At 52.8% G+C, this 13,971-nt stretch overlaps 1 protein-coding gene across 5 annotated transcripts in view; it reads left to right on the top strand.

Moving 5' to 3' along the window:
* Window positions 1–1,648: 1,648 nt before the first annotated feature.
* Window positions 1,649–13,971, top strand: part of PLEKHM1 (pleckstrin homology and RUN domain containing M1) — a 44,745-nt gene continuing 32,422 nt past the window's right edge. For 2 of the 5 annotated variants that reach the window (XM_037162120.2, XM_053660359.1), the window contains exons 1-5: window positions 1,650–1,770; window positions 4,396–4,611; window positions 7,989–8,077; window positions 9,432–9,679; window positions 11,525–12,151. In XM_037162120.2, the coding sequence (XP_037018015.2) occupies window positions 8,030–8,077; window positions 9,432–9,679; window positions 11,525–12,151 (923 nt within the window). In that variant the 5' untranslated portion in view covers window positions 1,650–1,770; window positions 4,396–4,611; window positions 7,989–8,029. Of the gene's footprint in view, window positions 1,771–4,395; window positions 4,612–7,988; window positions 8,078–9,431; window positions 9,680–11,524; window positions 12,152–13,971 lie in introns of all 5 variants that reach the window. The other 3 variants (XM_053660365.1, XM_053660375.1, XM_053660369.1) reach the window with 3 other exon arrangements.

The raw sequence follows: 13,971 nt of genomic DNA, 5'->3' as shown, positions 1-13,971 counted from the left end.
TATACTATGGGATAACAAAGGCACCTCCTTCTCGGTGGTCGGTGAGGACAAGTCACAGCTTTCCATGAATGTTAAGTCCCTGAGCCCTTATCTCCTAGGTTAGGGCAGAGATTCTCAGATTTTACTACGTTTTTATTTCTAATCTTCCTGTTCAACCCATAACCCTAGTGAATGCCCTTAGCACTCACTCATCTAGCCTAAAACCTGGGGTCGGGGGGGGGCAGGGGCCGGTTTTCACTGCTGGAGAGAGAACTGCACCACGGAGGGCCACACCCCAATGGCTGGTTTTACAAATAGAAACTGGTACTGGGACCTTGACCTTCCTGGAGGTATAAGGGACACCTTCTTTCCTGGAAAGGCAGATGCAGCCCAGGAGCCCCAGTGGGGATCAGTGCAGCTTGCTTCCAAGAACTGGCCTGTTCCTTAACCAGCCCTGTCCCCACCTGCACCTCATCCAGCCACGCCAGAGCATCCCTCCCTGCTCACACTCAGTGCCAATTGACCAGTGCTTGCATCTGTGAAGCGTCTGAAGCACTGCAATATACCCCCTGCTACTTAAAAAAAAAAAATTGTGAAGCAATTTAATCTGATAAAATTACATTTCAGCCAAAAACCAGTCTCGGGATCAAAGTAGGGTAAATCAGGGGAAATGACGTGAGGAAGCTATAATGTGTCTATTTCATTTTTTTAAAAGATTTTATTTTTAGAGATAGGGGAAGGGAGGGAGAAAGAAGAGTGAAACATTAATGTGTGGTTGCCTCTAGCTCACCCCCTACTGAGGACATGGCCTGCAACCCAGGCATGAGCCCTGATTGGGAATAAAACCTGCGACACTTTGGTTCACAGGCCCCCGCTCATTCAGCCAGGTCTATTTCATTAAATTTTTTTTTCTGTTACCTTTTATCCCTCTATACCTCTTCCACCTCCATCCATCTCCTCCCCAACTGTTGTCTGTGTCCATGAATATTTTTTCTTTTTTCCTTGACTCCTCAACCCCTCAATCCACCCCCAGCTCCAGAGCTGTCGAGTTGTGAGTCCATTTGGAAGAGAAATGTCACTTTTACGAAGGAAATCAAACACATTTATCTGCATGGCTAGTTGAGCTTTGCTGATGGTCGGGTTACAGGAGAATGCCCAAGGGGTCTCTAGGCGCTTCCTTTTGGAGCAAGGTGTGGTCAAAACACGAATATTTCCAGAGAGCCGCCATCCTGGGGACTACAACGTGGGCCTGAGCTCTGTCTGCCGGGCTACACTGACACCGTGTCAGAGGCAAATAAAGAGTCATTGGTCCCATTTTCCAAGTGGACAACCTCCACTAGCAGAGGCCAAACGACAGCCCCAAAGCTACACAGATAGAGCTGAGGCCAGACGAGGTCATGACGCCGGCCAACAGAATCTACTTGGATGCAGACTTTGCGGGAAACCGGCAATGAGGACGCGCTCCGCCCCGACGCCAGGCCTCGGCTCTCAGCAACCCACTAGGGTAACCGACCTGCATCCTCTCAAAGCCCCTCGGGTGCTGGGTACAGTTAGGCGTCCCGGAGCGCTGACCCCGCCCCCTCGATTCACGCCCCGCCTCGCGACTCCTTCCGGCTCCGCGATAGGCTCCACGGGCCGGGGGCGGGGCCTTACCCTGAGCCTACGTGATGGCGTCAGTCGCCCTGGGCGCAGCTTGATGTTGTCGGTAACCCGGAGGCCGCTGGGTCAGGTCGGATCTTCGGGGGCTGCTGCGGCTGGGAGAACTTCATGCTCCGCTACCTGCTCCCTTTGGTGAGTTAGGGGTTGGGGCCTGGAGGGCAGCAGAGGGGCGGCGGGCCGGGACGCGTAGGAGCGATGGGCCAGCTTTCGCCGTGATCACAAACTCCCGGTTGCCTCGAGACTGCCCTGCTTCAGAGCCTGCACCCTTCCCTACCCAAATCCCGTTCCTCAACTTCCCACTCCGATCCAAGCCTCCGTCAGGCATTGCCACTGCTAGCCAGTCCCCTTTTCTTCCACCTGTGACCCGACTCCAGCCCTTAACCCCACCCCCTCATCACCGGTCTTGCATAAATGCCGTCTCACCCTTGACCCCACTCTAGCCCAGTTCCAACCCGATCACAGTCACATTCCTCCGCCTCCCTCTTTCACACATCTCATCCTCAGCCCTCAGCCCTTTTGGCAGTCCTAATGCCCCACGCAAATCTCTTTGAGAACCACTGTTCTGGTTTGTTTTTCCGGATCAGCTTTCTTATCCCAATCTCCCACATGCCCCTGCTCAGCTCCCAAGGTCTGCTCATCCTAAACAGCCCACCTCTGACCCACTCTCATTTAAGACCCAACACCAAAGTAGGTGTGCTTTGAGCTCGTGTCTTTCTTCTTGATAACTCTCGTCAATCACAGTCCTGTCCCAGGTCTTACAAGAATGTATCTTCTTGTCCTCACAGACTCAACCCCTAACTTCTAGCCTGTCATATACTTCCTTTCCATCTCCAGTCATCCTCAGGACATCCTCCATCCCTAAGTCTTTGCTAAATTGCCCCTAACTCTTGCTGCACCAATTCCTACTGCTCTCAACCAATCTTTAAAATGGGGTCTCCAACCCCAGCTGGTGTAGCTCAGTGGATTGAGCACAGGCCTGCAAACCAAAGGGGTCACCAGTTCCATTCCTAGTTGGGACACATGCCTGGGTTGCAGGCCAGGTCCCCAGTAGGGGGCACGAGAGAGGCAACCACACATTGATGTTTCTCTCCCTCTCTTTAATGGCATATCCTCTGTTGTCCCCACCTCAACTCTTTACTTCAACTCTGCACCCATTGGCCCAACTCTTCCCTTGACCCAGTCCCCATTCAGTCTGAGAGCTCAGTTTAGAGTGCCCTGCCAGCCCCACCAGCCGTCCCTCAACAGCGAATCTAGGGGCTTACTCAGAGCTGGGCAGTTAGAGACTGAACAGCGGGACCAGCTCATGCAGGGCCTCCGAGGTTAGATGAGTGTGGAGGAGTAGAGATACCCCTCCGCATCAGGGGCTTTCCCCAGGTGTCTGGTCCCCTCCTTCTGTCCTCAGGAAGTATGATTCTAGCAATCATACTCATTTAATTGATTCTAGCAATTAAATTACTACTGCTGTGGAATGGTAGGTATCTTCCAAATGCCTGAAAGGTGAGGAATGGGCACTCATGCAGCTCGCTCAGGCTGAGGCAATAGAAGCCATCACTTCCTTTTGGCTGGTCTCCTGGCCTTGAAGAAACTCAGGAAGTACCAGGGTGTGAGACTGGTCATGGTTACAGAGCCACTCCACCGGGTGTTGCCCTAGACCTTGGAAAAGACCCTCACAGAAGGCTCCTCTGTGCCGCATCTGGTAGCAGATCAGTCCCAGCACTGATCACAGGGAACACCATGGGTGCCAGGGGTGATGTCACATGTTGTGAAGAGTGTCAGTGAGCGGATCCTGAGGAGGCTGACGACTAGGTGGGTTTGGAGGCCGATGAGCTGCTTCCTCTTTTTTCGGGGGCTGCATCACTGACTGTCGGCCACTGTGGTTGCCAATGAACAGAGGGAGCTGAGTTATTGAAAGGAGCTGAGGCACAGGGGCATCCTGAGGCCGTCAGGTCCCATGCGCAGCATTTGTCATCTGGGCTTTTTGAGTACATGTCCCCTCCAAGTTCTGGTGACCTGGTTTCAGGGGGTTGGCCAGATGACAGCAATTTTAAAGGGCCCCAAGCAGGACCACTGTCTTCACTTGCCTTTTGTAGTCTCGTTCCTTTGAAAATTGGATGCTCTTCTACCTCCAGTACGTCCCCAGTAAGGTGTGATAGGTCTGGATGGTTTTCAGCCTGTCGGTAGCTGGGTTTAGTGGAAGTTCTTAGCACTGGAGAGTTGTGTACTTCAGCTTCCCACCGTTTATGAGAGGGAGGTACCTGCCCTGAGCCTTATTTTTATTGTATTCATCAGTTCATTCAGGCGTTTTTCGAGCTCCACTGTGTGCCGTGCACTTTTCTAGACACTGGAAATACAATGGTGAATGACCCACAGAAAGTACCTGTTTTTATTCATTCAGAGATGTGCTCTTGCTAGACCCCCAGGGGATATGGGACGAGAAATTGGGGGAGATGGCTGTTATTGGATGGAAAGAAAGAGGGAGGAAAAAAAGATAGCCAGTGTTAACTGACCTCACATTTCGGGCCTCACCCACCAGTCCGTGGTCTGGGAATCACAAGCCAGAAGTTTCTCACCCTCCAGCTGGTGTTTAATTACTTCAAAGGCCTGGTTCCCCCAGCTCACCTGCCAGAGAACACTGGACAGAAATCCAATTTTCTTCAGGTGGGAGCAGGTGCTGTTTACTCATTCCTCACTCACATGACTGAAAGATCAGCTGCCTTTCTGAATCAGAAGGTAACTTTGTCATTTTTTCTTTTCCAGTTGAAAACCATGACTCATCGATCAGAACTATAGTAGCTGGACCGCTTAAATGCCAGGCTGTTGTTCCGAATAGCCAGGTACGGGATTAGATTCAATCCGCAGAGAGGAGACTGTTGGGAATGGCTGAGGAGTCCCCGAGGAGAGGGGGTTGCTGTTTACTGATGGCTGCAATGCTTCGAAAGCCGTGAGGCCGGCTCATCTATTTGTTCTTTTAATGTAAGTCTCATGTCAGCCATTTTTCCCCTTTTCTTTCTTCCTTGGTTTCTGGAGGAAGTAAAATTGGACATGTTTAGAGGGCCAGGCAGTAGAGCGAAGAAAAAGAACCAGGACAGTTCCTCCCTAACTGTGTGCTAGAACACGTAAGAAAGGACAGTCCTGAAACTTGGGTACCAGGGAAGGAACCTGGCCCAGCTGCTTGGGGCTGCGGAGCTGGTCGGCAAGACGGTTTCTTGTTGACTTGAAGCCTTATTTGGTAAGTGGAGTTTCTGAGTGACCCTTAAGGGTCAGCAAGTATTCAATTTGCCTGAAACTCCTTGAACCAAAGACCTGAGGCAGTTGCGTCTGGTCAGAGGCACAGGGTGTGGGGTGAAGAAACCAGAGAATTCTGTTCCTTACCTGGGGCCTGTTTATACTGAGCCCCGGTCTCCTCTCTGAAGTCCTCTCCCAGGGCTGTTAGAGGAATTGGTGAGAAGAGAGAAGCTTGAAAAGCTGTGTCAGGATGAATCGGTACTTAGAGGGAGAGGCAGGCTCAGCAGGGTTTGGAGTTTCCTAAAAAGCAAATTCACCTTTTCTGCTAAACTCCACTGGTGCTCAAGTTTGGTCTTTAGTCCCTGCAGCCCAGTCTCCTTGAAGCCACACCTCTCTTTGGTTCGGTTCTTGGTGTCAGTGAAGATTGTCCTGAGGACTGGGAGTGAAGCCAGCCCCATTGGGTGGTGGGCTGGGGCCTGGGCCACCACGAGAGTGACTCAGCACTGACTCAGCAGTCAGGAGACCCAAAGCCCCGCCTGCTTCCACCAGCAAGTTCTCAGCAAGAGGCTGTGGGACTCCTGGCAGCCCGTGTCCTGCCTCTGTGAGGCTTTGTGGAATACACACCACAGGTCGGGCAGGTGTGCCCCGAACTGTGGCCTGAACCCCAGGGTCCCAGTCCTATTGGTGAATTGTCAGGTGGCTTTTCTCCTGGATTCATCTCCGCTATTATCATTTCGTGGCTTTTCTGACACTTTGTTTTAGGCTACTGTTACTGTCTCTTCTCTGACTCTGCTCTGACCTCTCAGTCATTTTGCTTTGTTTTGTTTTTGTTTTTTTCACAGACCTGCTCTGGGCCAGAGCACCCACTTGTTGATAAGCCTCCTCCCGGAATGGGCCTTAATGGACCCAGGCTATAATTTGGGTTGCTGAGGTCTAGACCCCTAAGGGCAGCCTGGCCTTGGGGCTGGCTGAGGGAATGGCAGTTTTGCAGCTTGAGGCCTGAGGGCTGGTCGTAGGCCGCTGGAATCGTTGAATGGGGTTAGAGCTCAGTGTCTTGGAGCCAGAGAACCAGGCCTTGGCTGGCTGAACCCAGCCTCCAGGATCAGGCATGTTTTTAAAGGGTCTCTAACCACAGTACATAGCTCTTTCCCTGTTGCCCTGCATGGCCAGACTGTGGAGCTGGTCTCCAAGGAGGGGCCTGAGGATCTGGGCAGGTAGGAGCAGGAAGATGGTTGAAGGGTGAGGCAGCCGGACGGGGGCTGCCGCCAGGGCCCTGTGTTCTTCCTGGGGGTCTCCGCACCCTGACTAGAGCTGGCTCTGCAGGGACCGTTCTGCATGCACCCCTCCCTCCCCTGCATGTCCTCACTCAGGAAGGTTGGTTCTGGGTCCTGTTCCCCCCTGCCCACTCTAGAGGCCAGGGATTGAATCAGGGTCTTTTCCCACCAGGGCTCTCAGCTGAAGGGCCCTCCCCCAGCCCCCTGCTGCCCGCTTTTCCTTCTGGCTCCCTTCCCCCCCACTCTACAGAGCGAGCCCTAGCTCGCCTGTCTCCCCCCAAAGGAAGGCGATCACACTCATTCAGGGGCCTGGGGCTTCCCTTGAGCTGCGGCGGGCCTTGTCCTGGCCAAGGCTGGGGCGTCCACCGCATCGGCTCTGGGATCCTGGGAAGTTCCTTGACCTGGGTCAGTTTCTTATCAGTTGGATTGAAGGAATAAAAGGGCCCTCCCAGGGTTGTTATAAGAAATGGAATGAGGCAATAGATGTGAAGGGTATAAAACCCATTTAGCAGGCCTTGGTTTTAACTTCTTCTTTTTTTTTTTTTTTAGTGTATAGTGAAATATTAAGACTTTTTTTAAAGATTCCATTTATTTATTTTTGGAGAGAGGGGAAAGGAGGGAGAAAGAGAGGGAGAGAAATGTCAGTGTGTGGTTGTCTCTTGAGCTGCCCCCACTGGGAGCCTGGCCCGTAACCCAGGCATGTGCCCTGACTGGGAATTGAACCAGCGACCCTTTGGTTCACAAACTGGCACCCAGTCCATTAAGCCACACCACCCAGGGTGGATTTGGAGGAGCAGAGACAGCAATAACCTGTTATTTTTGGTGTCCCCTCATGCTCAGCTGTGGGGTCACTAGACATTTGTGTAAATGTGAGTGTGTCTGCCTGGCCCACCCTGTGTAAGTCGCAGGGGTGGGCAGGCCAGCCAGCAGCCCCTCAGACCAAGACCCAAGCCCTTAGCCCCTCCCCAACTTCACCCTCAGCCACTGCTGGGAGGGGGCCAGCTGCCTGAGGGGCTTTCCTGTGCTACTCCACCTGCCCGTGCATTTTGATTCCGGCAGTGGGATGCTTTGCCTGTATATTCAAGTGGTCACATGCACTACGATTATAGGTGCCAGTCGTTCTTGGTACATACTGGCCCCTGTGCTAGGCATTTCCACAGTCATAACCTCCCTTTGAGCAGTCTGATACAGCGGCCCCGTGTGCGTAGCTGGTTAATGGCAAATTGAGATTAGAACCAGTGTTGTTCCCCTTCACACGTGTCCTTGTACTGCCCAAGCTTGACCCTCGCAGCCCAAAGGAGAAGCGGATGTGTGGCAGGAGAGTCTCCCTTTTGCAGCTGTTTCACTTGTACTTTTCACTGCTGAGTGGCAGACACTGCACTGGAAGGCGTCAGAGGGGGCAGGTGCAAGGCCGGGCCCTGACTGTGATGTATGAGGCCTGCGTTCTGGTCCCTGCGGGTTCTCTGCACCTGCAGCCACAGCAGCCCTGGGCACCCTCAGCTCTGCAGCAAAATCATCAGCCTGTCGTTTCCTGCATTTAGTGCCAGAGCTTGGCGTGCAGTAAAGAGCCCTTGCCGCCCCCTCCTTGGGGTGGGTCCACCCTTGGCCCTCCACAGGGCTCCTCCCCCTCCAAGATCCCGGCCCTCAGACTCTTTTCCTTCCTTGTTTCCTTCCAGAAAATCCACTCTCAGTTTTACTTTTGAATTCAAAGGCCTTTCTTTCGGTTGCAGTTTGAGTACAACGAGCTGAGCTCATGCTGCCCTCTTGGGGGTGTGAGGGGTGAGGGTTGGTGGCGGGGTGCTGGGGAGGTGAGCTGGGAGCTTGCTCATCTGGCCCCCTCTGTCCCAGCAGGTGTCATGTGGTTCTCCTCGGGAGCTGCTGTGTGAGTGGAAATGCTCTCAGTGGTGGAAAATGGACTGGCCCCCCAGGCCGCCATCCCGGTAGGTGGCCAGGGTTAGGGTTGGGGTGGGGAAGGCGGGCACAGCACTGCCGTTTCATTGGCTTTTCTCGCTTTGAAATGTATAGACACCATCTGGTAAGAGAGGCCTGGGGCTGAGAAAAAGTTCTAGCAGAAGCAGGCTTCGAGGAGGTCCTGCCCTTTCTAGATCGTCTTATTGGTGATAAATCGAGAATTGACAAAAGAACAGTCGGGAGTTAATGTAGGTTACCCGAAGACTAAGGATTTCTCCAAAGGAGATATACAAGTTCAGTAAATACGCGAAAAGATGCTCACCATCATTAGCCATGAGACAAATGCTAATCAAAACCATAGCGAGATAGCTCCTCACACCCACTGGGGTGGCTGTAACCAAAACGGCAGACAGTCGTGAGTGTCATTGGGGTTGTGGGGAGGGCGGAGCCCTCGTCCATCGCTGGCCGGATGTCAAATGGGGCAGCCATTGTGGGAAACGGTTTGGCAGTTCCTCAGAAAGTTAAACATGTTGTTACATGTGTCCCGGCAGTTCTGTTCCTTGGTACCTACGCCTGAGCATTGAAAACATATAACATATTTCTACACAAAAACTTATGCACGAACGTTCATAACCACATTATGACCAAAAAGTGGGATCAACCCAAATGTTTATTAAGCTATGAATGGAGAAATAAAAGTGGTATATCCGTGATGTTATTTGTGATAAGAAGTAATGAAGTGCCGCTACGTGAAGAATGCTTTATCATAGAGGAACTTCGAAAACATGCTAAAATGAAAGCAGCCAGACTTGAAGGGCTGCCTATGGCACGATTCCATTCATATGTGCGGTTAGAATAGGCAGATCCCTAGAGACGAGGTAGGTTAGTGGTTGGCAAGGTTTGGGGGGAAGGGAGTGGGGTTCAGTATTTCTTTTTAGGGCAATGAACATGTTCTAAAATTAGATAACGACCATGTTGACACAGTTCTGTGATCATACCGAAACCCACTGGACTGTATACTTTATTTTTAAATTAAAGAAAATTTAGAGAGAGAGAAAGAGAAACACTGATTTGTTGTTCCACATATTCATGCATTCACCAGCTGCTTCCTGCATGTGCCCTGACCAGAGATCAGACCCATAACCTTGACATAGTGGGTCGATGCCATAACCAACTGCGCCACCCAGCCCAGGGCCTCTTCTGTGTGCTGTATCTTCATTTTCTGTAATTAGCAGGTGCTAGTTTTGCAGAAGGCATGTACAGATACATACACACAGGTGTGTGCGTGTGTAGTTGTGCATGTATTTTGCAACAGGCAGAGTTACATTCCGGGGGTTGCCATAGGGTCTTCTGAAGGCCTGTGTTATGTCCGGCCCTGCCCAGGTCATCAAGAAGAAGCTAGTGGGGTCCATGAAGGCGCTGCAGAAGCAGTACGTGTCCTCCGACGCAGCGGTCACCAGCGAGGACGGAGACGCCAACTCCATGTGCAGCGCCCTGGAGGCCGTGTTCATCCACGGCCTGCATGCCAAGCACATCCGGGCCGAGGCCGGGGGCAAGAGGAAGAAGAGTGCCTACCAGAAGCCGCTGCCGCAGCCTGTCTTCTGGTCCCTCCTGAAAGCTGTCACCCACAAGTGAGATCAGCTGGGGAGGTGTTGGTTTGGGGGAGAGCTTCGGGACATGGGGCGCTCTTCATCTCCCACTGCGTGGGAGAGCAGCAGGTGCTCCGTGTTCTAGAACAGAGATGGCCGAGGCAGGGGTTGTCGGTACACCAGGCCCTTCTTTCCTCGTGGAACAGCCCGGGACTGCTTCTGGCCTCTGGGCCAGTCCCTTCAGCAGGTGCCATTTTTTTATTTTTATTTTTTAAAATTTTTATTTATTTATTTTTAGAGAGAAGGGAAGGGAGGGAGAAAGAGGCAGAGAAACATCAAGGTGTGGCTGCCTCTCGAGCGCCCCCTACTGGGGACCTGGCCCACAACCCAGGCTTGTGCCCTGATTGGGAATTGAGCCAGTGACCTTTTGGTTCACAGGCTAGTGCTCAGTCCACTGAGCCACACCAGCCAGGAGGTTCCGACTTTTTGCCACATGCTGGCCGAGTTCAGTAGTTGCATCAGAGGTTATGTGGCCTGCAAAGCCTAAAATCTTTACTATCCGGCCCTTTGCAGAAGTTTGCTGACCCTGCCTTAGAATGTTTGAACATCTCTGTGCTAAGTATTATAACGGATTGAGGGTGTTTTTTTTGTTTGCTTTTTAATAAGAGTGAAATCTAAGTAGAGCATCTGAATATTCGTCCTGAGACACCTGTCCCCGTGGCCCTGCCCCTAACTGCCTGGGCCTGGAGCAAGTAGCTGGCACTGCGCCTCGAAGGGCTATCGAATGCCACCCTCTGCCCAGGGGTGCCCTGTCGGTCTCTGGTCTTCCTTTCCATGCCTGCTGCCACTGCCCTATCTCGGGTTCTCACCTCACTCCTGGGTGACAGCGGCAGCCTAATTGTCCCCTTATCTCAGTCCGTCTTTTCTTAACATTTATTGAGCTGAAGCTCACTGGAACCAGTCGAGGGGCCTTGCAGAGCATGGTCCACCCTCCCACGTGCAGACGTGAGGGGGGACTGTGGGAGTCGCCGGGGGAGGGGGGGCGCGTTTCATCAGAGGCCTTCAGACACTGAGTTTGGTGCACCCAGGGTCTGATCCTACCCAGAGCCACCCGCCCTGAAGTCTGCACAGCTGAGGTCAAATCACTTTCCTACGCAGAAACCTGCAACCCACCTGCTCCCCGATGCTAGCCTCGGTCTGATTCACTCGGTTGGGGCCCCAGAATCTGTATCCTGACCAAGTTCCCCAGGTGACTCTGAGGCTCAGCTTGGTGTGGGGACCACTGCCCCTCTTTACCTCACCAGTTTGATACTCAGAACCCTGCGTTACCTGGCTCCGCCCCGAGCCCCCCACTGTTGTAATTAGAGTGCTCCCCACTCTGTCACGGGTCTGTTGCTTCCCTCGCCTTTTCCTCCCATTACCTCCATGTTCTAGAGAGTCACCCCGTCTTTGCCTCTTGAAACACCACAAGGCCCAGCTCGATGCTGCCCCTTCTGTGGCATTTTCTAGTAACAGCAGGCGTGCCCTTGAAAGGCAGTTTCCTGGGCGGAGGGCAGGGGCCGTGTCTCTAGCCCAGTGTCTTCACAGCTCCGAGGACCTTGCACTTAAGGGCACATCAAACATGTCCTAGACGCAGGCAGATAGCATCAGGGACCCTGGTGGTATTCGCAATGAAAATGGCAATTAACCCGTTTGGCAACAACTTCAGAAAGTTGGGGACTAGTGCTTAATATTTCACAGCTCCCCTTAGAACACTGTTATCCAAAAGTTTTTCATGCCTAATGTATCTGCAGCCGTTATTATTGGCTGTTGCCGGCTGGTGAGTACAGTGTCACCTCAGCGATTCCAAGTCCCTTGTTGAAAGCCCCCCGCCCGCCCCACCCCCAGGCACATCATCTCGGAGCTGGAGCACCTGGTCTTCGTGAGCACGGACGTGGGCCGCTGCCGGGCCTGGCTGCGCCTGGCCCTCAACGACGGCCTGATGGAGTGCTACCTGAAGCTGCTGCTCCAGGAGCAGGCCCAGCTGCGCGAGTACTACCAGCCCACCGCCCTGCTGCGCGACGTGGAGGAGAGCGAGTTCCTGCTCAGCTTCCTGCAGGGGCTCACGTCCCTGTCCTTCGAGCTCTCCTACAAGTCGGCCGTCCTAAACGAGTGGACGCTCACGCCGCTGGCCCTCTCTGGGCTCTGCCCGCTCTCCGAGCTGGACCCCGCGTCCACCTCTGCTCCCGAACTGCAGCGGAAGGAGTCTCTGGATTCCATCTCCCATTCCTCGGGCTCCGAGGACATCGAAGTCCAGCACTCGGGCCATAAGATCCAGCGCAGCAGGCAGCTCACCGCCTCCTCCCTCAGCCTGGACACGGCCAGCTCGTCCCAGCTGTCCTGCAGCCTGAACTCGGACAGCCTCCCGCTCCAGGAGAACGGCTCCAAGAGTCCCGATCACTCGGAGGAGCCCATGTCCTACGACTCAGACCCGGGGACAGCCAATGCTGATGACTCAGACCCATCCCTGCAGGAGTGAGTACCCCTCCTCCGCTCCTTCCCTCTTTCTTCTTCCTTCCTTCCTCCTCCTCCTCCTCTTGCCCGCCCCCCTTCCCTTCCTTCCTACGGCATGTGATCGCCTGTCACCAACTCTGAACTCTGTCAGGGCGTGAGGAAGGGCACAGGGAACCCATCCCTCTTCCTCAGGATGGAAGTCGCTGGGACCTGTAAGCAGAGGCAGAATGTGGGCAGAGAGGAGAATGGGTGTAGACGGGGCTCAGAGCTGGTCTGAGCTCCAACTCGGTCCTGGGGGACATTGGACAAGTTATTTAACCTCTCTGGGACTCGGTGTAAAATATTAATCTTTATCGAGAGAGAAGGAAGCTAATAGTTCAAAGCTATATTTACATCTTCCAAAAAATAGAGCGGAGCCTGATGCCTTAGGGTGACCTTCTGTGACCTCACAGAAGACCTCCTGGAGGCCGCAAACCTGGCCGCCGTCTGGAGGAGGGGACGGACCTGAGGGGCCCAGCCCGGGTGGGTGAAGGCGAGGGTGAGGCGTGTGCGGACCCGTGACACTGGCTAGAGAAGGGAGCCTGGGCAGAGCCTCCCCTATTCGGGCTTTTAAACATTCATTTTTGAATAGCTAATGTGTTTTTATGGTTAAAAAATACATAACGTGTAGGGGAGGGAAGTAGGTGGACGGGAAGGAGAGTACGACAGGGATAGATAAATGGTAATGGGAAAAAATACAATACAAAATAAACCATGGTTTAAAAAAGAATTTTATAAATCTAACATGTGTATAGTATATGGTCTTTCCACCCCATAACCATAATTATTTTCTTGCATATTCTTCAAAGGTTTCTAAATGCATCTGTAAAAATATGCACAGGCCTATTTTAAAATGTTATTTCTTATTCTTCCACCTCTTTCCACAAAAGCTAGTATAAACACACTGTTCTGCACCTACTTTTGGAGAAGAGCTTTTCATATCAGAGCTTCTTTCTTTCTCCCCCTGTCGCATGTTTTTCCGTTCTATGGATGCACTTTATTTAATCAGCCCTATAGTTCATGGACTTTGGAGGTCAGTGTTTTGTACGTAACCTTGCGTGTGTGGTCCTCTAGTTCTGTGCAGTTACCTCTGTTCAGTAAATTCCCAGAAGCGAAACTGCTGAGCCAAAGGAAAGACGAATTTATAATTTTCATAGATACTGCCTCTTACACTCCGTCAGGAGTGTGCCTGCGTGCCCTCAGCCTTGCCAGCAGAAGGCATCACCAAACTGGATGTTTGCTCAGCTAATAGGTAAAAAATGGTCACCTTTTATTGAGCATTTCCTTCCATCGATCCATGTTTCAGCAGCCCCTGTTTGGGACCTTGTTTTTCACTCCTGCTGCCCCCCACCACCTCCTGCCTTTGGCTCAGGTCCTTACTGGGCTCCTGCCCGGTGTGGGAACGCCACCGGTTTTGGGAGGTGGCAGGGACTGACTTGGAGCAGATCGAGTTTCAGTCCCCGCTCTGCCCCTTACAAGTCCAGCACTGTCAGGCAAATCGTGGACTCTTTTTGAGGTTCTGCTCTTTTCATCTTTATGAAATGGACATCCTCTCCTACGGCTGTTCGAGGATCAAGTCAGAGGCCTGTGAGTGAGTTGCATGCAAAAGAATGTCTGTCTGGTAGGCACCAGAGCCAGCTTCTGAGCCCTGAGCACATGAGACAGAATTTTCCAGTGTCAAGTGGGAGGAGTCGGGCAGAACATGTTGGAAGGGAGCAGCTGGGCCCAGCGTGGCTGGGCTTGCGTAGGCTCATTCATGAGCCTCAGTCCTTGGTGGCCTCTCCCTCCCACAGACCAGCCAG

This window comes from Artibeus jamaicensis, unplaced genomic scaffold (assembly GCF_021234435.1).
Source record: "Artibeus jamaicensis isolate MK-2021 breed Jamaican fruit bat unplaced genomic scaffold, CSHL_Jam_final contig_2259, whole genome shotgun sequence".
NCBI lineage: Eukaryota > Metazoa > Chordata > Mammalia > Chiroptera > Phyllostomidae > Artibeus > Artibeus jamaicensis.
Note: the sequence above shows the minus strand (reverse complement) of the source record. Positions and strands in the feature narration are given on the sequence as shown.